Source organism: Neolamprologus brichardi, chromosome 7 (genome assembly GCF_056152115.1).
Source record: "Neolamprologus brichardi isolate AB-2024 chromosome 7, ASM5615211v1, whole genome shotgun sequence".
NCBI classification, from domain to species: Eukaryota; Metazoa; Chordata; class Actinopteri; order Cichliformes; family Cichlidae; genus Neolamprologus; species Neolamprologus brichardi.
Genome location: NC_142110.1, coordinates 67,795,535 through 67,818,113, shown reverse-complemented (window position 1 = coordinate 67,818,113; position 22,579 = coordinate 67,795,535). Strand labels below are relative to the sequence as shown.

At 43.5% G+C, this 22,579-nt stretch overlaps 1 protein-coding gene across 1 annotated transcript in view; it reads left to right on the top strand.

Annotated features, from left to right (window-relative positions):
- The window catches only part of immp2l (inner mitochondrial membrane peptidase subunit 2), a 210,543-nt gene that overhangs the window by 159,830 nt on the left and 28,134 nt on the right, over positions 1-22,579 (top strand). The window contains exon 4 of the mRNA XM_087844576.1: positions 5,800-5,865. Within this exon, the coding sequence (XP_087700702.1) occupies positions 5,800-5,865 (66 nt within the window). The remainder of the gene's footprint in view (positions 1-5,799; positions 5,866-22,579) is intronic.

Here is a 22,579-nt window from a genome sequence, read left to right as displayed (position 1 = left end):
TTCAGCAGCTCCAGACAAACAACTGCAGAGATGTGGGGAAAGCGATTTGGTTCGATGACTCGTGTTTCACAAGATTCTTTAAATGGCCTGGAAATGTTGAGGAGATCCAGTTTGTCAGTCATGCTGCAGTGTGCATTTCACCTGCACCGTTTGGCTCCACCTTAAAGGGTTGAGGAGAAGCAAAAGTTAATAAGTGGTCATCTTTATAGTAAACCTTTCCCTCTTCCATGATGATGCTTCCCATGTCCAAAGGTCTTAAATAATCAGGCCCCATTTTATCTTAATGACCTTGTAGTACCATATCACCCTATTAGAGCACTTCGCTCCCGCTCTGCAGGCCTACTTGTTGTTCCTAGAGTATTTAAAAGTAGAATGGGAGGCAGAGCCTTCAGTTTTCAGGCCCCTCTTCTGTGGAACCAGCTTCCAGTTTGGATTCGGGAGACAGACACTATCTCTACTTTTAAGATTAGGCTTCAAACTTTCCTTTTTGCTAAAGCATATAGTTAGGGCTGGACCAGGTGACCCTGAATCCTCCCTTAGTTATGCTGCAATAGATGTAGGCTGCCGGGGGATTCCCATGATGCATTGAGTTTTTCCTTTCCAGTCACTTTTCTCACTCACTATGTGTTAACAGACCTCTCTGCATTGAATCGTACTTGTTATTAACCTCTGTCTCTCTTCCACAGCATGTCTTTATCCTGTCTTCCTTCTCTCACCCCAACCAATCACAGCACATGGCCCCGCCCCTCCCTGAGCCTGGTTCTGCTGGAGGTTTCTTCCTGTTAAAAGGGAGTTTTTCCTTCCCGCTGTCACCAAAGTGCTGCTCATAGGGGGTCATATGATTGTTGGGTTTTCTCTGTATCTATGAAGCGCCTTGAGGCGACTTTTGTTGTGATTTGGCGCTATATAAATAAAACTGAATTGAATTGAAAGGACACGAAGGTTACTAAATGCTTTAGATGCAAATGACGTAACTCATAAACTATTAGAGACTTGGCATCGGTGCCACATGGTGGTCCGACTACCCGTTTAAATCGATCATGTGAAACATTTCACCTGCACGGCTCATTTCCAACAAACAGTTATTTAATTCAATTCAGTGTTATTTACACAGCGCCAAATCACAACAACAGTTGCCACAAGGTGCTTTATATTGTAAGGTAGACCCTCCAATAATACATACAGAGAAAAACCCAACAATCATATGACCCCCTATGAGCAGCATTTGGCGACAGTGGGAAGGAAAAAAAAAGAAAAAAGGCTCAGAGAGGGGCGTGGCCATCTGCTGCGACCGCTTTGGGCAGAGAGGTCTTTACATAAAATGAGTTTTATTTTGATTTCCATCCTTTGCTGTTATTGAATAACACCAAGAATATCCAGTTCATTCATTGGTTGTACTATTTTTGCCACATAGTTGGTGTAAGAACTTTCAAATGAAATGATCTCTCCAAACTTTAAACATAGAAACGTGTGAATCAGCAGGTTGAGCTACAAACGTTTGCTGGAGCTCTAAGACTTTCTATGAGATTTTTAATGACCAGCAGGGGGCGACTCGTGTGTTTCAGGAGGACAGCATGTTGTATAGAAGTGTAGAGGAAAATGAGCCTACTGCTGTTTTGATCTCTGACCTCAGTTAACACAGCTGATGAGTGTATGCTCTCAGTTAATGAATACAACATGATTATTTTATTGTTTTCAATATTAGAGCTTAACAAAAGACGATGAAGTGGTTGGTTTTGCTTTTGTCAGATCCACCGCTCGCTTCAAAACACAAAGATGGCGTTTGGGCTTCAAGCTCGTGCTTCTGTAACCAACATGTGACATCACAGTGGCTGTGTCCATCTTTAGTTACAGTCTGTGTGTGAACAGGTTAGTGGGAGGCGCCTTTGTCCTCTAAGGTAAAATAAAAACTGCTGCCTGCACGCTGTTCATCACCGCCACATGTTCACTGCCTCAGTTTAGCTGAAGATAAACACACAATCCAGGAGACGCTGTTAATAAGACTTAAATCAGAGGAAAGAGATCTTTCATACATTACAATAATCGTGTTCATTCAAGGCTGCTGTTTGCTCCGCCTCACTGCTTTGGGACTGTTGGTGCAACATAAATGGGCAGCGGTGTGTCCTGATGAGTCGGTGGTCCGAACACCAAACTTCAGCATCTGTGGCTCGATTTCCTGTTTGATGTCAGCTCCATGATGAGCGATTAATAAAAAAAAAAAGCTTTTATTTTGTTGTTTTTTGATGATCAGATAAAGAATCCCTCATTCTTCCACTTTAGATGCTGTGGATTAAAGGAAAGCTGAAATGTGCAGCGTGTTTGAATCCAGTGTGATCTGATTCGTCTCTACAGCTGTAACGAGCCAGAGTAACAGCTGAGTTTGGGTAGTTTGGTTTGTAGTGTTGCAGCTGGTTGAGTAAGGCAGTGAATCAGCGATCGATTCCTGTCAGAGCTTCATCACATAAAAGAGACACAAAGAGAAAAAACAGCAGAGATGATTCAAGCCTGATAACCCGACTTATCCCAGCATGGTCTCGCAGTGATTCAGAGAGCTGCTTATCTTCTCAGGAGTGTTCGGCTTTCTGTGTTTTCACGAGTCGCCATAAATGTTCAGCGGGGTCAGGGGTCACCGCTGTATCTCTGTGCTGCTGTCCTTACAGTCACTGAGCTCTGCCTGGTGTTTATCAGCACTGTCTGTGAACTACTGTCTGTGTCTTAGCTGAGGCTGTGCAGGACTTGTTGACCATCAACACGCTTGGTTAAGCTTGGTTAAGTAACTGGTTAGCTACCAGTTGGTAACCACCTGAGACCACCAGTCTTTGGGGAAAATGAGCTGTGGTTGCTGTGAAATCAATTGCTAATCATGCAGGCCTAAAGACCAGTCAGTGATGCCATAGTAACCACCAGTTACCAGGGCAAAACTAGTTGGTGAGTGGTTGCAGGAAGTTTCTTGCTTTTGCTACGTGAGATTGGTTGCAAAGAGTAAAAGCTGTGCTTTTAGTGAGCTGGTTTCAGCAGAAAGGCACAACTTTTATTCCATTCCCAGTTTGCATCGCACTCTTTGGCTTCATATCTATTTGGCAAGTAATTTGTGTTCAGACAAGTCGGTGTCTTCAATGCAAAGTACTGGTAACCACGGCAATCTGCTAGAAACCAAAGCCAGCACAACGAGGTTTTCTATGCAGCAACTGGTTTATCCAGCAACCAGTCGCCAACCAGTCAGGAAATAGACATTTTTACTTAGCAACAGGAGGTTAGAGTTCTTCATATTGGTTCAAAAATAAAATAAAATCTTATTTTTAAAGCAAGGATCTGGGAATATTGTTTCAACATCAGATAAAATAACCTGTGTCCTCGGTGTCAGCCCACCTCTGGATGAACTCTGCTGCCCCCACAGTTAAACGTTCAATTGGAGCTGGAGATGGAACATGAACATGAGATTAATATTTCCTGCTTTTCAACACTGCCACTTCTTTTGTTTGGGGGGGGTCAGGCAGAGGTTACTTGATGACCGTCACAAAAGATCGGACTGGATGACGGCACCGCCTCTGTGAGGGGAAGCTGTAGCAGCAGCAGTAGTTTGATGTATAAAGTAAACTATGCAGTAGATTGGCCTGTAACTACAGAGCGATGTGTGACCACGCTCTGCACAGGCGTGTGGACGTTAACCTGCCGCTGCGAGCCACGCTCTGACCACGCTCTGCATGTCGTCACCTATTTACCTCCACATTTGCTCTTGTTTCCCCTCAAAGAAGTGGTTCAGAGACCTAACTGTATCTCTGGATACTCCTGCTGTTAAACTGGGTCTTTTTATTTGGTAAATTTTTATCTGTAAAAGAAGCTGTTTCTCTTTCAGTGGTCAGTGGTTGATGTATTGATCTAGTCCTATTTTTATCATCTACTTTCTACAAAATGTTTTAGAGCTCCATACACGATTCACTCAGAAGTCTTCATTCAGTGCATCCATCCATCCATCCATCCATCCATCCATCCTCCCATCCATCCATCCATCCATCCATCCATCCTCCCATCCATCCATCCTCCCATCCATCCATCCATCTATCCTCCCATCCATCCTCCCATCCATCCATCCATCCATCCATCCTCCATCCATCCATCCTCCCATCCATCCATCCATCCATACATCCTCCCATCCATCCATCCCATCCATCCATCCATCCATCCATCCTCCCATCCATCATCCATCCATCCTCCCATCCATCCATCCATCCATCCTCCCATCCATCCATCCATCCTCCCATCCTCCCATCCATCCATCCCATCCATCCATCCTCCCATCCTCCCATCCATCCATCCTCCCATCCATCCTTCCATCCATCCATCATCCTCCCAGCCATCCTCCCATCCATCCATCCATCCTCCCATCCATCCATCCATCCTCCCATCCATCCATCCATCCATCCTCCCATCCATCCATCCATCCATCCATCCATCCTCCCATCCATCCATCCATCCATCCTCCCATCCATCCATCCTCCCATCCATCCATCCATCCTCCATCCATCCATCCTCCCATCCATCCATCCATCCATCCTCCCATCCATCCATCCATCCATCCTCCCATCCATCCATCCATCCATCCATCCAAGCTCCTCCCAAATAACTGAACTTCTAACCATCTCTACAGAAGAGGCCAGCCACTCTTTGGAGGAAGCTCATTTCCGCCGACTGTATCTGTGATCCATCTAATCTGCTTTCTCAGAGAGATATATTGGACCTCAGCACAATGACACCTGCTGGTCTGATTCTGGTCTTTTATCTTAAAATGTTTTTGTGAACAAGTTCTTATGATATGGTAAAATAGAGAATTTTTATGATAAATCGATGAGATTGGGGAGTGGATCCTGCTAAACCTATCATTTGACATATTGCTTCATAGAAATGATACGACCTCCATACATGTCCAAAATGTTAGCATGTTTGCTGCCATGTCAAAATAAGTTGGTGAAATTGAGATTTGTTTACTATTTTCCGGAGGTTTTGTGCATGATTCTGGTTTAACACCATGGATGTGGGCACTGGGAAGGTGCCTCCTCTTCAGAGACTGAATGTGTCCTCTGTTTCCCGACAGAATTAACATCACCACCTCTGTGGCTGATTTTTCTGTTTCATGTTGGTGACTTTGTACCAGAAGTCTCTAAATACGTTCTTGATCAAATGTTTTTTAAAACATCAAACAAAGACACGTGTGTTTAATTACTCACCTGCCATAACCTAAATCAGCAGTCCCCAACCCCCGGGGCTACGGACCGGTACCAGTCCGTGAGTCGTTTGCTACCGGGCCGCGAGAGTTGAGGCTCAGGTGTGAAATTTATGGTTTTCAGGGTTTTTATCGGTTTTTAGTGTTATTTTATTATCGTTTTTATCTCAGATTAACTCGGATTGCATCCATCCATCCTTCGCCCCCAGGCACCTCCTGCAGCTCAACCAGGATGGGATTTTAGACACTTTGTGTAAAGTTGAGACAGGTGGCATGTCTCACAAAGTGGCATCATTTCAAGCCCTGGGGGGATCGCTTTCCTGGTTTTCCAGATTTACTTAAATTTTGACAGATTTGCAACTCAGATCTTTAGTCACACTGTGTGCACTTTTTGAACAAATCATAAAATAACATATATGATGACGTCAGGTAAAAAGATGCTGCAGCCTCAGACTTGATCTGAACAGAGCTGTTTCCACAGGTTACTACAACACGCTTGTAAGATTTTAATGTGGCTGTTTTCCTGTTTGGGTTTTAGCTTATTGGCTTTAATGTATTTATATTTATTGCTCCCTCAGGTCCCCGAAGAATCCAAGGCAGAAGATCATCAAACGGGTCATTGGCCTGGAGGGAGACTTCATCAGGTAGGAAGAAGCTTCTTTTTTCTTTGCTGAAAATCCAACCAGTCGCAATTACAGCAGGAGCTACAGCGTTTCACATCAGATCTGTGCTGCGAGGGAGCGAACGTGTCGCAGCATCGTGCTGCAGTCGAGACATTCGCTTCACCAGACGAACTTCGAATCAGAGCAGCTGTTTGTGCTCAGCGTGTTCTCACGTGAGCACAAACTCTTCACTACATTTAGAAACAGACTTCTGTTGTCACCATATTGTTAGTCTTTATGATGACGGGACACGTCCTTCCTGCCAGTCTGAGACTCTCAGATTATCTGCAGGTGGTCTACGCGTTGTAATTAAACGGACGTAACAGTAACGTTCTGTCACCTTTAGGTGTGTCTCTCTTTATGTGGGACTGCATAACATTTTAATGTCTTATCCTTCTGTCACACACACTGAGACACTATCCCGTATTTCGGTCGGCTCTTGTTTACAAAATAGTCTAATTAAAAAAGGCATTTAATCAGAAAGTGAAATGTCTTTTTGCTAATCACTTTAACTCAGTGGAAAAACAGCATGCGGTGAAGGAGCAGAAGCCGTATCTTTACTGCCAGACACCCATCTGTTAGTCCACGGACGAAGCTGCTGAGAGTGAACTGCTTTGGGGAGAAGCAGGAGTGGACGCTGGGATGTCCAGCTGTGGCGAGGCCCACACAAAGCTTAAAGACACAGAGCATGCTCCTGCAAGGTAACCGCCGGAGATGGCAGGAGGCCCAGATAACAAACACAGGGCATAACCTAAAACTGGGAAGATTCACATGGGAGTCACAGGGTTGATACCTAAGGTAGACTGGATAGATACTGGAAAACAGTCCACTAACCAGTAATAAACAGGCTTCCTCCGTAGTGTCCAAGTGAAGTGTCTCTAAATGGTCCAGATAAGGGTAACAAAAACACCATGAAAGATAAAAGAATAATTATCAAAAAAACAACAAAAACCCTTCTGACCAGCCAAAGATGGCACCTCCCCTTCTCCAAAACACCATGTACCCCCCAGTGTGCCATCCCCAGAGGACCGTCTTTTATTTCTGTTCATATTTTCATCTTCATTCATTTCTTTTCTCTCTTTCCCTCCTCCTCCTCCTTCCTCTCAGTATTATTTTAGTTATTCTCAGTGTTAGTAGAAGTAGTTCAATTCAATTCAGTTTATTTACACAGCGCCAAATCACAACAACAGTCGCCTCAAGGTGCTTTATATTGTAAGGTCGACCCTACAGTAATACATACAGAGAAAAACCCAACAATCATATGACCCCCTATGAGCAGCACTTTGGCGACAGTGGAAGGAAAAACTCCCTTTTAACAGGAAGAAACCTCCAGCAGAACCAGACTCAGGGAGGGGCGGGGCCATGTGCTGTGATTGGTTGGGGTGAGAGAAGGAAGACAGAAGGAAGACGCACCCTTACAAGTGTACGGTGTGAGGCTGGCCCATAGCATGCCTCACCTCTTGTCTTATGAGAGCTGGGATAGGCTTGGATAAGCTCTTAAGAAAGTGGAAGTAAAAGGAAAGACAACAACATGAGGGTTGGTCCTTCAAAATAAAACAGGAAGTAAATCAAAGTTGGAGAACACAGGAGGCAAAAGAATAATAAAATCCAAGAATGTGTGTTTAACCACACAAAGGACGAGGAAAGACCAAGGAAAATGGAAACAGAACCGGATAACAGACATCACAAAGAGAGGTCGGAGATCCTGATCTGATCACCTTGGTGTTGGAGGAACTTTTCCATCATCTGCTAACACAGCTGAAACTGTAAGACCACACTTTAAGAAAAAAGGTTTAAAATGCGTGTGGCGTGCTTCATGTGTTCCTGCCATAACATCAGAGTTGCCTTCATTTCTCAGAAATTAAAAACAGCTGTGGGGAATCACAGGAGGTGGAAATTTTAATTGTTTTTGCAGTTTTCACCGACTTTTCCCTGATAACTGTTCGTTTAATGAAAAATGTAGGCAGACGCGAACTTGCCATTAATTTCATAACCGCTTCATTCTCATCTCTTTTCGTCGCCTCCAACTGAATAATGAAAACAAGCGAAATAAACGAATGTGCCAGCGTTCGTCAGATTCAGCCCAATTTAATGAGTCAGGGGTTACTGAGTGACATTTTCAACAACTGAGCGTGTCGCAATAACTCACATAAAACATGGAAAAGCGTCTGAAAAGCTCTTGTGAGTGGCATAAATCAGCACACGACTACGCCCCTTAAAACATGACTTTTTCCTGCTTTTTGTGATGATTAAAAGTGAAATAATACAGAGAGACATTTAAGCCACAAATTATTTATCTTTGCAGTCAAAGACTTTCTTCTAATCCTGTGATGTTTTTGCACATATTTACCACCACAGGAACGATTTTTGAATTTCATATTGATGATAAAAGTCTTGCAAGGTGCTTTATGTAATATTTGAGACACTCCAACACGAGGAAGAACTGGGCCCGGCTCAAGCAAGGGCAGAAGGACGCGAAATAAGGAACCTCAACTGGAGTTTGGGGGGAAAGAGAGGAAGGAGGAGCATGGAGAGACCACGAAGAACAAACACGATGCAAGATGGCAATAACATACAGTCTGTTTGTGATAGTACAGCAATTAATGGATATTGTTCACCAAAAATTGCAAGTCTGTTGCCATCTGTGGAAAATCTATTACACAGAAAGTCTCAGTAAAAATTCAGAATCGAGCCAGAACATCATAGATTGTAGCTTTGAAACTCAAACTCAGAACTTCCTCCACAAATCATCATGTAGTTGCTGCAGAATCAAGATTGAACTGAAATATGATATAGATGCTCAGCAACATTGCTGTTAGATAGCAACATAACCATACCATACTGGAATACAACCAGTTGCCAATAGTTGGATCGAGTTCCTCAGACTGACTCGGATTGATTGCAACCTGCTGGAAATCTCAGTTTATGAGTTAGGCAGCAGGAAAACGCTACGTCCAGGTGAGCAGAATCAACTTTTGGGGGCATTTGAAGCCTAATCTTAAAAGTAGAGATAGTGTCTGTCTCCTGAATCCAAACTGGAAGCTGGTTCCACAGAAGAGGGGCCTGAAAACTGAAGGCTCTGCCTCCCATTCTACTTTTAAATACTCTAGGAACAACAAGTAGGCCTGCAGAGTGGGAGCGAAGTGCTCTAATAGGGTGATATGGTACTACAAGGTCATTAAGATAAGATCATTGAATACTGTGTGAAAAGGATTTTAAAGTCTTGATTTCATAGGGAGCCAGTGAAGAGAAGCGAGCAGCCAATCAATACTGAAAGTAACACCTGTGTGAACCAAAGACAGGCTGAAATTTAAGACATTAGACTTGCTCATTAATTCCACTGATGCTTGTTTCTTCCCCCGGCCGGTTCGGTTTGTAGAAGTAGAATCATGTGAGGAATGAATCTTTGGTTTTTTTCGCTATTTATAGAAAACTTGAAAGGCTTCTAAGACTTTATCCTGAACATCTCGTTGTCACGTTAGAGTTTCCTTCAGATTTTTAAACATCCTGAACAAGCAGAGTCTCCAATCATCACTACTGTTGATAGAAATGTACCAAACCTCCTCCTCTTGGTCAGCTTTTGCTGTCAAGAACATCATCTCTGTAGTGTACGCGGGGAGTAAATCCTCTCCCATCGGCAGAGTTTTTGCTCCTCTGTCAGTCCCAGAAGACGCCAACGTCTCTGCGACGACGCTTTCAGACTGACTCACAAAAGATCAGGTCCATCCAGTCGCTGTGGCAGCTGTTTGATGGACAGGAGAGGATAACTGTCATCAACCTCAGGCTTCAGATGAAGAATCAAAGTGTTTATACATTAAAACTGATTTTTGTCAGTTGTCATCAGAACTCTTTGTCTCCCAGAAAAGCATCAAGTCCGGAGCCGGCTGCTCCTCCTGTGTCTCTTTGGTCCGCCTCTGGCTGTCGCTGACAGTTCCTCCTTATCAGTTTCATCCAGTTTGCTCCTCTCTGCCCTCCGTTACTTCCTGAAACTCTGAAAGTCTTTATAAAAATCATTTTAGAGTTTTCCTGACTTTGTCGGCTCTAAATCTTTTCTTCATGGAGTATTTTCCACCATTCCAGGATCTCTTCCTGTTTTGTTTTCTCCAGACTTTTGGCCTCAGTATTTCTCTCTACGTCTTCATTGTCACGTTCCTTTGAATATTCGCTCTCATCAGCCTTACATCAGCTCAAACTTCAGCCTCTGAGTTTCCAGGATATATTTTTTTAATACATGAAATTGCTTTACATAGTGGACGTGAAGCGATACGTTCATATATGCACCAGACACACTTTATCCGACACCGTTTGTGGAGGCCGATTGCGCCCTCAGTTTGACCACTCATTTGACGATGGCCTGTGGTCACACAGCTGCGTGCCTCAGCTGTGTTTGAACAGCCAGGCTTGCTATTCAAAGAAGTTATCACAACCGGAAAAAACGATGCCCTGAAACTGTGAGAAAGTGAACCAAGCGGATAACAAGAAAAAACCTTCTGGCATGAGTGTTGGGTTGGTGTTAAAACGGCGGGCGCCACGGTTCGTGGAGTTTGTGGTTAAGACACCTCAGGAAGTGGCGGGAACACGGGAGTTCTGACACTTGGGGACAAACTCGTGGTGCACGACCCTGTGAATGTGGACTCTCTCGCTGCCTGATACTCGGATGCTGCAGACTCGTCCACTAAGCTTGTGAGACGCAGCTTTCATCAGCAGCGATTTAAAGGAAAACCATACCCTGATTCATCTGTGAAGGTTCTCAATCATCCAGGTGATCGAAGTCTGAGGAGCTTGGAAAGAAAAGTGTGCAGATGTGTTTCTTAACCCTTTAAAGCCGGTTGGAGCGGGCACGCTCTGTTTTGCATAACTGCTTTTAAATCCCGGTAGCTCTGCAACCACGTAAGCTAGCGCAATAATTTTTTTTGCATATGAAACCGGAGGAGTTGTACTTACATCTTATGCCATCAGCTTGTCCTCGGTCACAGTTTCCTTCCACATATAGCTTTGCAAAAACTGCATAAAAAGCACTTGCAGCAACAAAAACATAATATTCCAGAAACACGCTTTGCTGATCCGATCAGCTGTTCATAACACTTCCTACGTCCATCAGCACAAACTATCGCATGTCCGCCATGACCTGCCCGAAACCGGAAGTGACGTCATTTTCGCGGAAATGTAGTTTTTTTTTTTACCATCAGGGCCTCATGAGCCTATACTGGTGTTTTTAAAAGTTATCTTTGACTTTATGACTTTCTGTGTGGTTTCTGGGATGCTTAGGACTCATATTGCACTGCTGGAAATAGTTTATTTTGATGCAGATGCTGCTTTTTTGCAAATTTGCATTATAATATTTATTTTCGTTTTTCCTGCAGTGTATAAAAATTGGTGTATTTCAAAAATAAAACTATGAAGACACTCAAAATAAATTTCCTGTGGTGGGAAACTATTTTGTGCAACTTTTTTGTATTTACAGTTTTGAGGGATAAGCCTCTTAAATTTCTCTAACTAGAAATATATGTTAAAAAAACAAAAACGATTTTCAAATTTTTTGTAGTTTATTGCACTTTTTTGCAATTTATGTAATTACTATGCACTTAATGCAGACATATTATTAAAATTTGGGCTGTAATGGTTGTATTGCTGTATCAGCTGTTCTTAACACTTCCTATGTTGGACTAGCGCAAACCTTCGCATGTCCGCCATGACCTGCCCGAAACCGGAAGTGACGTCATTTTCGCGGAAATGTAGTTTTTTACAGCTTTTTTATACATCAAATCACAGGATCAACCCTTTTTTTAAAAGTTTTTCAAGCATCCTTCAGCTTTTATGCATTTATCCAGCCATGTGCACACCGGCTGAAGGCTGCGTCATTCCACGAGTGTGTTTCTAGTTCCCAGGTTGTGAATTTCTTCTGGATTCTTGTCAGCCTAACAAAGTCAAACCGGAGAAAAACCAGAACTTTCTTCTTTTTCTTCTTCTCATTCTCTAATTCAGGGTCGTGGGGGCTGAAGCCTATCAGCTTGCACCCTGGACAGGTCGCCAGTCTGTTGCAGGGTTTCCTCTCCCATTAACCATCTCACATTATGATTCATGGGTAGACACACTACTCACCAACACTTTGTACACTGTTTAACTTTCTAAACTGCGTCATTCAGGTACGTGAGGCTGATTCACGGCCTGCTGGACCTTTACTTCCCATCGTTCACCTCCTCTCTTTTACATTTCGAGCCTCAATGTTCAACATTTTCTTTTTCTTTAGATTAAAGTGTTTGTCTACAAGATGCATCACTTTATTGCATTGACTATAAAGCGGCTCCCGCTGATAATGGGAGCAGAATTGTTGGCATCATGTGTTGTGCTGCATTTACCAGGAGGCTGAACACATTAGAGAAAAGGATTTTGGTGCAGCACACCATGAAACTAACACGTCAGAGTGCTGAGAGCAGTGTCGAGCTTTTTCTTTCTCTTTTTTGCCTCAAACTGAAACTAGTCGTGTACAGCAAGGACCCAACACGCAGATGGGATCACAGCAAAGGATTACCAGAAACTCATGTGATGCCAGTCGACTCGAGCATGTACACGCATCAGATAAACAGTGGAGGCTTACGAGTCTCGAGCAGCTCTGCAAAATTAAAATGTGGAAAGATGTACGAGTCATTTGGATCATTTATAAATCCGAGCTCGTGCGTGTAGTCGACCGCTTGCCTGTGATATGTAAAATGTCAGGTTGGAGTTTAAACTTCCTCTTAGTGCTCGTGGTTCTTTACACCTCAGGTGCTCCCGGCCCAAGCAGCCATCACATTACGTAGTGCAGTAAAACCCAGTCTCCCTCACAGGGTTGCTTCATGTCATTGAGATTTGCAGCATTTATTCATGCACGGCTCTCTGAGCTCTGCAGCAGCTCGATTCTTTCCTTTTTCAGCCGTTCTGTTGATGACCCGCTTTGGTCCAAGCTTCAGCTGTGGGACTGACGGGTTGGAGGAAATATTTTGGTGCATTATGGACACAAATCTGCTGTTTAAATCAGATCGAATTGTCCTGATGCTACATTAAGTCTTGAAATTGCACCACTGAACCAATGTAAAGAACACGTGAAAGTTAGGCTGCAGATTGCTATTTATATATTCTTGTATGAGTGCACAGTGTGTGTGTGTGTGTGACTGAGTCATGCTCCTTTTCCTGGATTTCCTTCAGGAGGAAGTGGGAGCTGTTCTCAGCCCTGTTACGCAGCGTTCTCGTGAGAAATGAGCTCCACAGTTGAGATAATGAGACACAGCAGGGGAACAGAGCAGCCCCGGCTACTGGCTCTAATACAGCAACTTCCTAAACATCACCGTCTGAACGTTAGACGGCTTTTTATTTATTACCGAGAGCATCGTGCCCCAGACATTCTCTGTGGCCATTAGCATCACTGTCTTTATTTTTAACCTGTAAATTCAAAGAAAAGAAACTTTGGCAAACTCTCAGATCATGAAATGAGAAAGTAACCATTGTAACCATGGACTAGCTCTTCTATAGCACTTTTATACCCTACAGGCTTACAATTAAGAACTGACAGACATAAGAAGTTTGAAGGACTGCTAGAGGCCAACATATTCGCTTCTTCTCACCCCAACCAATCACAGCAGATGGCCCCACCCCTCCCTGAGCCTGGTTCTGCTGGAGGTTTCTTCCTGTTAAAAGGGAGTTTTTCTTTCCCACTGTCGCCAAAGTGCTGCTCATAGGGGGTCATATGATTGTTGGGTTTTTCTCTGTATCTATGAAGCGCCTTGAGGCGACTTTTGTTGTGATTTGGCGCTATATAAATAAAATTGAATTGAATTGATGCAGTTTAAGCAACAAAATTTCTTGGTCAGGTTTGCCCAACCAAAATATGTGGTTCAAACTGTGTGGTTTAGGCAGCAAAGGCATTAAAAGCATTAAAAGCGCCTGTTAGAGTCAGCTGGTTTGGTTTAAACCACAGCTGGGCTTCAATCTTACGTGGGTTCATTATTATTTAATCTTAGCTGCTTTTTATTGTGTTTTCACCAACTGTGGGTTGGGTCTGATTAGAAATGGGCTTTTCTTATAAGCTTTGTCACACGATAAAAACCTCTCTATTTCTGGGTGACTGAAAAGCTGCCATGCTGTTATTAATTACACCTTTCGTTTTTTTCATATGCCATGAAGTCTTTCAATAAAAACTGCAGTTACACTGAGTCAGTGCACAAACAGTTGGAGCAGAGAGGAGCAGTTTCCTCCTCTTGATGATTCACTGCTGAATTATCTTTAAAGTTTATGTCTTGAGACAGTTGGCCTATTCTTAGTTCTCCTTCAAATGGACTCGGTCAAATTTCCGCCCCCACGCCTGTCAATCACCTTGACGAGCTGTCATCTGCTCTGAAGCCGAGGCCAGCAGAGTCCATTAAGCCTCCACATTAGCTGAAGAATGAGACAAGCAATGCAATTAAAAGCCAACACTGCTCCACTGGGCTATTTTTTTTCTGTCCTTCCTCTGGTACTCAGAAAAACAGCAGAGCCAATGGTAAACAGGTAAACAGCCATTTTTCCCAATAAAAATGCACATAAATATGTCTCATGGACCCAGTAATGATAAGATTTTATGTCTCATTTTTATATTTCTTCATGTTTTTGCTTTGTCTTTGCACGTCATAGTATTTTAGAGAAGGTTTGACCAAAAAGAGATAAAATTACGCCCCAAAATGTGCTCTTATTACACCAATTTATTTTTTTACTGCTCACCTGGGCTCAGGTGCAGCAGCCTAAGCAGAGAAGCCCAGACTTGCCTCTTCCCAGTCACCTCCACCAGCTTATCCACAGCAACACCGAGGAGTTACCAGGTCAGCCGAGAGACATAATCTGTCAAGTGTGTCCTGTGCCAACCCCAGGACCACCTCCTAACTCGACATGCCCAAACCACCACCAGAGCTGGCTCCTCTGTAGCGTCTCTACTCTGAGCCTCTCCCAAATGACTGAACTCCTTGTTAAGATGTATGTGGAGAAGTTTGGAGGGTCCATTTTTTCTGTGGTTGTACAAAAGAAGGCGACCATTAAAGTTGGGGTTACTATGCCAGTTGTGTGATTATTGGAGTAACATTGGTAGCAGAGGACGGCTGCTGCTGCCACCATCGTTCGATGAGAAGACGTCTTATGAAAGTTGGAAAAATGAAATTGAAATGTGGAGACTCGTTACAGACTTGGTCAAAAAAAGGCAGGCTCTAGCGATTACTTTGTCACTATCGGGAAGAGCGAGGGAAAGCGCGCTGGAATCGCAGCCCATGACCTCAACACGGATACGGGGATGGATGTTCTTGTTACCAAACTGGACTCGGTGTTTGTAAAAGAAGAAAAAGATCAACAGTACGAAGCTTTAAACAGACAAAGTAGCACGTCGATGGTGGATTACATCAGCAGTCCCCAACCTTTTTTGCGCCACGTTTATGCCCGACAATATTTTCAAACGATAAAAACGATAACAAAATAACGCTGAAAACCGATAAAAACCCTGAAAACTATAAATTTCACACCTGAGCCTCAACTCTCGCGGCCCGGTACCAAACGACTCACGGACCGGTACCGAGGCCCGGGGGTTGGGGACCGCTGGATTACATTATCGAATTTGAACGACGGTACAACAAGATACGTAAGTTCAAAATGGAACTACCAGACGCAGTGTTAGCATTTAAGCTGCTAGACACCGCGGGGCTAAACACTAAAGACAAACAGCTAGCACTTACCGCTTGTTCCACCATCTCTTTTGATAACATGAAATCAGCCTTGAAAAGGATTTTCTGCAATAACGTCTCTTCACCACAAGAGGGCGACTCCGAGGGCGACTCCGCTTACTTCACAAAGTACACAGGCAAGCGTGAATAGTTCAAACTCAGGCTACGTCCACACGTACACGGGTATTTTTGAAAACGAAGATTTTCCGTTTTCGTTTTAAAAAAATAATCCCGTCCACACGTAAACACAGAAATGATGGAAAACGCTGCTAGGAACACGCCAAAGCAACAGGTGGCGATATATTCCTAACCGTGTAGAAATGTTGGCCAATCAGAAGTCTAGAAGCCTCGGTGGGAAAAAGTAAACAAAGCTGGGGCATAGAAGCAGAACCAAGTCGTATGTGTGGAGGGACAGTAACTGTGTGTGTATATGTAAGCATTTAAACACTGCAGAGAAGTAACAGTAACAGTATTGTAGAAATTCATTTCACCGAAACAATAACATGGCGCACAGTGTGACGTCAAAAAATGCGCACACCTTTGATGCTGCGTTTTCTGCGTTTTTCTCGTCCACACGTAAATGCAAAAACAGAGTTTTCAAAAATATCCACCCTGGCCAGAGTTTTTAAGAATCTCCGTTTTCAGTGACCAAAAACACCGTTTACGTGTGGACAAAAGGTGCAAACGCATAGAAAAATCTGCGTTTTCAAAAATACCCGGGTACGTGTGGACATAGCCTCAGAGCAACCCCAAAGAATAGCTGCAGGGACTAATCCACTCGACAGATATGGGAGGATAACAAGATGTGCAGAATGCCAAAGCACTTATCACTGGGTAAAAGATTGCCCTAACAGAACAGAACATGTGAAGTTAGCAAAAGCTGTGGGATCAAAGAGTGATGTTGAAGAATGTAATATTACTCTGTTTTCAAACGAACCACCCTCTGATACACAAATCTTCATGATGGAAGCTTTGGGCTCTGCCGTAATTGACACTGCTTGTACAAGAACTGCGTGTGGAGAAAAATGGCTCGCAGATTATGTAAGTGAGTTACCTCAGAAAGAGTTGCAAAAAATAAAAGACGAAAAGAGCACAAGGCCGCTCCGCTTTGGTGATGGGAAAATTGTTCAATCAACAAGGAAAGTGACAATTCCAGCAGAAATAGGACAAACTAGATGCTTAAAACTAGATTTTAAGCAGGACTTTGTTAAAGAGAGCAAGTGCAGTCTTGGACATTGCTCAAGCAAAGCAACAATGTTTGATCAACCTGTAAAACTTGACCTGACACTATTGTGTGAACTTGAGAAATGAGAGCGACCTTAATAAAAGCCAGCTAGAGAAAAGTGAGACACCTACTGATGAAGATGAAATTCTCATTGTGACAGAAAACATGACAACAAAGGAGAAAAAGACAGTCCTTAAACTACACAAACAATTTGGACATGCATCAGTTGACAGACTGCAAAAACCTCTGTCTTGCTCAGGCAACAATGATGATGAAAGCATTACAATCCTGAAGAATAATATAAAAAACTGTGAAACATGCATCTGATACAGTAAACCAAAACATAAGCCTGCAGTGGGTTTACCCATGGCTTCAACATACAATGAAACTGTTGCAGTGGACCCGTGTGAGCTTGAGCCGGGACTCTGGTATCTACATGCCATTGACCACTTCACAAGATTCAGTGCAGGAAGTATCATCACCACAAAAAGACCCAGGGAGATAGTGAAGGGGCGATCGTGGCTCAAGAGTTGGGAGTTCGTCTTGTAATCGGAAGGTTGCCGATTCGAGTCCCGGCTCGGACAGTCTCGTCGTTGTGTCCTTGGGCAAGACACTTCACCCGTTGCCTACTGGTGGTGGTCAGAGGGCCCGGTGGCGCCAGTGTCCGGCAGCCTCGCCTCTGTCAGTGCGCCCCAGGGTGGCTGTGGCTACAATGTAGCTGCCATCACCAGTGTGTGAATGTGTGAATGACTGGATGTGTAAAGTGCTTTGGGGTCCTTAGGGACTGAGTAAAGCGCTATACAAATACAGGCCATTCATCCACTGCTGGATAAGCATTCACGGTCCACCGTGCAGACTATTTGGTGACAATGGCGGTGAATTTAATAATGAAGAAATAAGAGAAATGGCAAAGAACTGTATGCACAATGTACATGGCTGCAGTCCCTGCCAACTTGTCTTTGGACAAAATCCAAATCTGCCTTCAGTCCTTAGTGACAGACCCCCAGCTTTGGAAACTGAAGTGAGTACATGGATAGCCCAGCACACTGCAACGTTACATGCCATGAGACAAGCTTTTACAGAGGCTGAATGCTCTGAGAGAATACGAATGGATTCGTATCGAATCAGTGGATTCACAAACAGCTGCGATCCATTGATGAGAAATATGAAACGGGGGACAAAGTCTATGATAAAAGGACAGACTGTCATGAGTGGAAAGGTCCAGGGGTGGTCACTGGCCAAGATGGTGTAGTAATATTTGTCAGGCATGGAGGAACCTGTGTCAGAGTAAACCAGTCTAGGCTCAGAAAAGTGGATGAACCACAAGTGAACATGGAAGAAACCGAAGAGGAAAATCAGAGTAAAACAGATGAAAATCTTTTAAAGACCCCAGCAGCAGTGCTTGGTGAGGAACACGATTTTGAAAACAAAAATGGGGACATGGCACCAACAAACAGTGAACCATTGGCAGTGCAGAAAATGAACTGCTCGGTACTGCAGAAAACAGCGAGTCCAATACAACCTGGAGAAAGAGATCCCACACTGTCTCACTCAACCACAGATAGTGGTTGGATAGAAGTTGGACAAATAGTTAAATACACAGACAAAGAAACAGGTCAAACGTGCTGGAAAAATAATCAGTCGAGCAGGAAAAGCCACTGGGAAAAAACAGAAAGTGGTACAACGTGGAATACAGTGAGCCAGAGGAAATTGCTGGATCCATGGGTTCCATTAATGTGGAGCAAGTAAACAACCTTCAAGTGACACAGTCTGAAGATGCCAAGTCATGCACAGATAAAACCAGAGATGAAATATTAGTGGTGAAGGAAGACATCTTCTCACAAGCCAAACAAACTGAACTTGACAACTGGAAAAGAAACAATGTGTTTGAGGTGGAGAAAGATAAAGGTCAGAAATGTATATCAACAAGGTGGATATGCACACTCGAGGAAACACCAGGGGGCATTGTACCCAAAGCTAGACTGGTTGCAAGAGGCTTTGAAGAACTAAAGATGCAAGAACTTTCCAAAGACTCACCAACATGTTCCTCCGAGTCCCTGATGGTCATAGTGGTAATATGTCAAAATCAATGGAAACTGAACCCTATGGACATTAAAGCAGCTTTTCTGCAAGGTAAAGATTTAACCCGAGACGTGTACATCCAACTACCTGAAGAAGCACAGAGCAAAGGAACTATATGGAAGTTGTATAAATGTGTGTATGGCCTGGCAGATGCTTTATTATTCTGGTACAACAAGGTGAAAGAAACCATGCAGAAGCTCGGGGGCACAGTGTCAAAAGTCGAGCCGGCTGTCTTCTACTGGCTAGATAATCTCTGTAAGGTGACAGGGGTACTTGCATGTCATGTAGATGACTTTATGTGGGGTGGCTCAGACATGTTCTCCACAGTAGTCATCCCCAAACTGAAAGCTGCTTTTCAAGTTGGACGAGAAGAACATAACAGCTTCAACTACATCGGGATGGAGGTTCACTCTCTTCAGAGTGAAATACACCTACAACAAGATGTGTACATAAAAAACCTACAGCCTATTCCTATTGATCCCACCAGGGCACCACAGCGGGAGGCTCCTTTAACAGATACAGAGATGGACGTGTTAAAATCCAAGATTGGACAGATACTGTGGGTAGCAAGACAGAGCAGACCCGACATCATGTGTGACATTTCCATCCTGGCATCAAGCACAAAACAAAAATGCACTGCACTGCACAAACTGATCAGAAAACTTAAATTAGAGGAGGTTACGCTGAGGTTTCAGTTCTTGGGTGAAAGCAAATCCCTCAAATTAGTGGTGTTTAGTGATTCCTTCATGGGAAACCTCTCAGACAGAGGCACAAAAGGTGGACATTTTATCATGTTGATGGGAGAAGGAGGAAAGTTTTCGCCCATATGTTGGCATGAAACGGATCAGGAGGGTGGTACGGAGTACACTAGCAGGAGAGACTTTGGCAGATGGGATCGACAGTGCTGTTTTTCTGGCTGCACTCTATTCTGAGCTCACCACTGGTGATGGTACACTCAACATCTTGCCAGTCGTCTGTGTAACAGACAACCATTCCCTTCTTGATGCTGTCAAGTCCACAAAATCTGTAACTGAGAAGAGGCTTCGGCTCAACATCAGTAGCATCAAAGAACTTATGCACACAGGGACTATTCAGCACATTATATGGACATTTACCAAAGAGCAGCTTGCTAACTGCCTCACAAAAGTGGGAACATCAGCACTTGGACTGCTAAGAGCCCTGAGAGAAGGGGAATGGCAGCTAGAAAGCTGAAAGGACTAATGACTAAAAATGAAAAATAAAAAATTTAAACACTAGTTTGGAGTGTTATATTATGTTAAGCTGTTATATTGTTCAAAAAAAGAAAAAAGAAATTGTTCTAATCTGTTTTCTTTAATGATTGTTAATATGTATGTGTCCTACTGCGCAAGTGTCCAGTGGGGGGGTTGGCATGGCTACGCGCAGGCGGGAAAGGGGCGGTAGAAGTTTGGCGGGTCAGTTTTTTCTGTGGTTGTACAAAAGAAGGCGACCAGTAAAGTTGGAGTTACTATGCCATTTGTGTGATTATTGGACTACCACTCCTCACCCCGTCTCTAAGGAGAGCCCAGCTACCCTTCAGCTGATTTGCGCCAATTCGATCTCTGTTGTAACTTTATCGCAGTTTATTCTTTGATAACAGCATTTTGGTTATTTTGTAAGTGATTTAATTGCTAGCCACATGTTTAGTGAGAGCTGTTAATTATAGATTTAATTTTCTGCTAAAAGGGAGCATTTAACAGGTATTTCATTAGAAAACTGCATTTCCCAGAATCCTTTGTGGTAGATGAAAGTTACTCAGGTTTTAGCTGGCAAAGAAAGTTTCGGGAAGCCATTATATGTTGCTCTGATGTCGAGCAGTTTATTTGTTGTACATTCACCTTTTTGAAGCCCTATATAAAGACTATCGTTTCTACAGTTGATGTCCGATCCATTTTTTGGCTAAGTGGATTCGCCACAATAATCTCGTTCTTTCGGTCACTACTCAGAGCTGCGTTGAGCACAGGTGAGGGTGGGGACATAGATCAACCGCTAAATCAACAACTTTCACTCTCAGCTCTCTCGTCACCACAACAGCCCGGCACAGCTTACATATCGTTGCAGCCACTTCACCAATCCATCTGTTGATTTCTCGCTCCCCACAAGACCCAGAGATACCTAAACTCCTCCACCCAGAGTGGGCTCTCCACCCATTTGCAGTTGAGAACCAGGCCTCAGACTTGGAGGTGCTAATTCTCATTCATGCGGCTTCACACTCAACTGCTACCCACTCCAGTGCGATCTAGAGGCCACCACCTGAACCAACATTAGGGCAGTTAAACAGCTGCTTGGTCCCTGGAGTGAATGATTCACCCTGGGTCCCTAAAGGCTCTGGATGTTGTCGGCTGTCTTGGTTGACACGCCGCTACAACATTGCGTGGAGATCTGGGCTAATGGTTCCCATCTTTAAGAAGGGAGACCAGTTGGACCTTCCCAGATCCCCCTGTAGTGGGGGCATCCAAACGAGGGTTTGTTTGATTTTAGATTTATTTTGGTTCAACTTTCAGCCCCAGTTAATTAAAGTAATCTTAAGAGGTTTGTTTATGGTTAATAATTATTTTATTATTTCTTTGAAGATTAGTTTTCTGCAGGTAGGGCAATGCTGAATTTTGAAAGTTATTATGGGTTTCTTATCTTTTGGAAAATTGCTGCAGGACTCTGTGCTTAATCACTCTGATATGATATTTCTTAATTTACTCCTGTTAAGGGACCATGGTATACCATGTTATTACCTGTTATTAAAATTAAAATTTCATGTCTGGTTTCTGAACACCAAGATCCAGACGGTCAAAATTGAAAAGCTGGAAAAGTCCACATTAAGTTGCCACCTAGAGTCAGGAAGTTTATGTTGTTCATGAGAAGAGAAGATCGGGTGGAGCATCGTAGCAGCAGAGCTAATGAATTATTTACTTACCCCGATCACCAGCACGAGTATTGACTGAACAGAATGAGATCCATGGTGTTTAGCTCAGGGAAGAAAACATTGGAGGTGATTTGATAGGATAGGATGCCTCCTGGACATTTCCTGGGTGAAGTGTTTCGGCATAGACCAGGATACACATTTGATTGGATGGAAAAATAATGGCGCTTAGACCTAAAATGTGGCATCTGCTTTAAAATGGACAGACAGCTATGAACCATGTTACAAATGTAAAAGGTGGTCAGTAAAGTCTCATTTTTGAGCTTCAGCATTTTGACCAACACCATGTTCGTGTTTGGTTCTCTGTCAGAGTAAAGCCAATCTCACCATTCTGCACATCCTGCAACAAAGACAGTGAGCATGGTGACTTTTAGTTGTAAATTTGCCCTTTAACCTCGAGTGTCTTCCAAACATATGAGGGTGTTGGTTGTTTGGTCCATAAAAGTTCGTCTGCAGTTTAAACTGGTGAAGGACTCGTGAGCTTTCTATGTGCAAATGAAAGACTTCTTTCCCGTATGAAGACATTATTTAACGTGTTACTGTGTGAATCGCTTTGTTGGAGCTGGAGCGACTCTTCATGTCAGTGCTTCCTGCTGGAAGGAGACCTTTAAAGCTTTAACAGACAAATAAACTTTATTGATGTGCTGCTATTAACTCAGATCAGCCGATTCTCCTGCAGCAGGCCGCAGGTCGCACTTTGTGTGTCCTGACAGCACCAACGGGAGATTTACGAGCAGC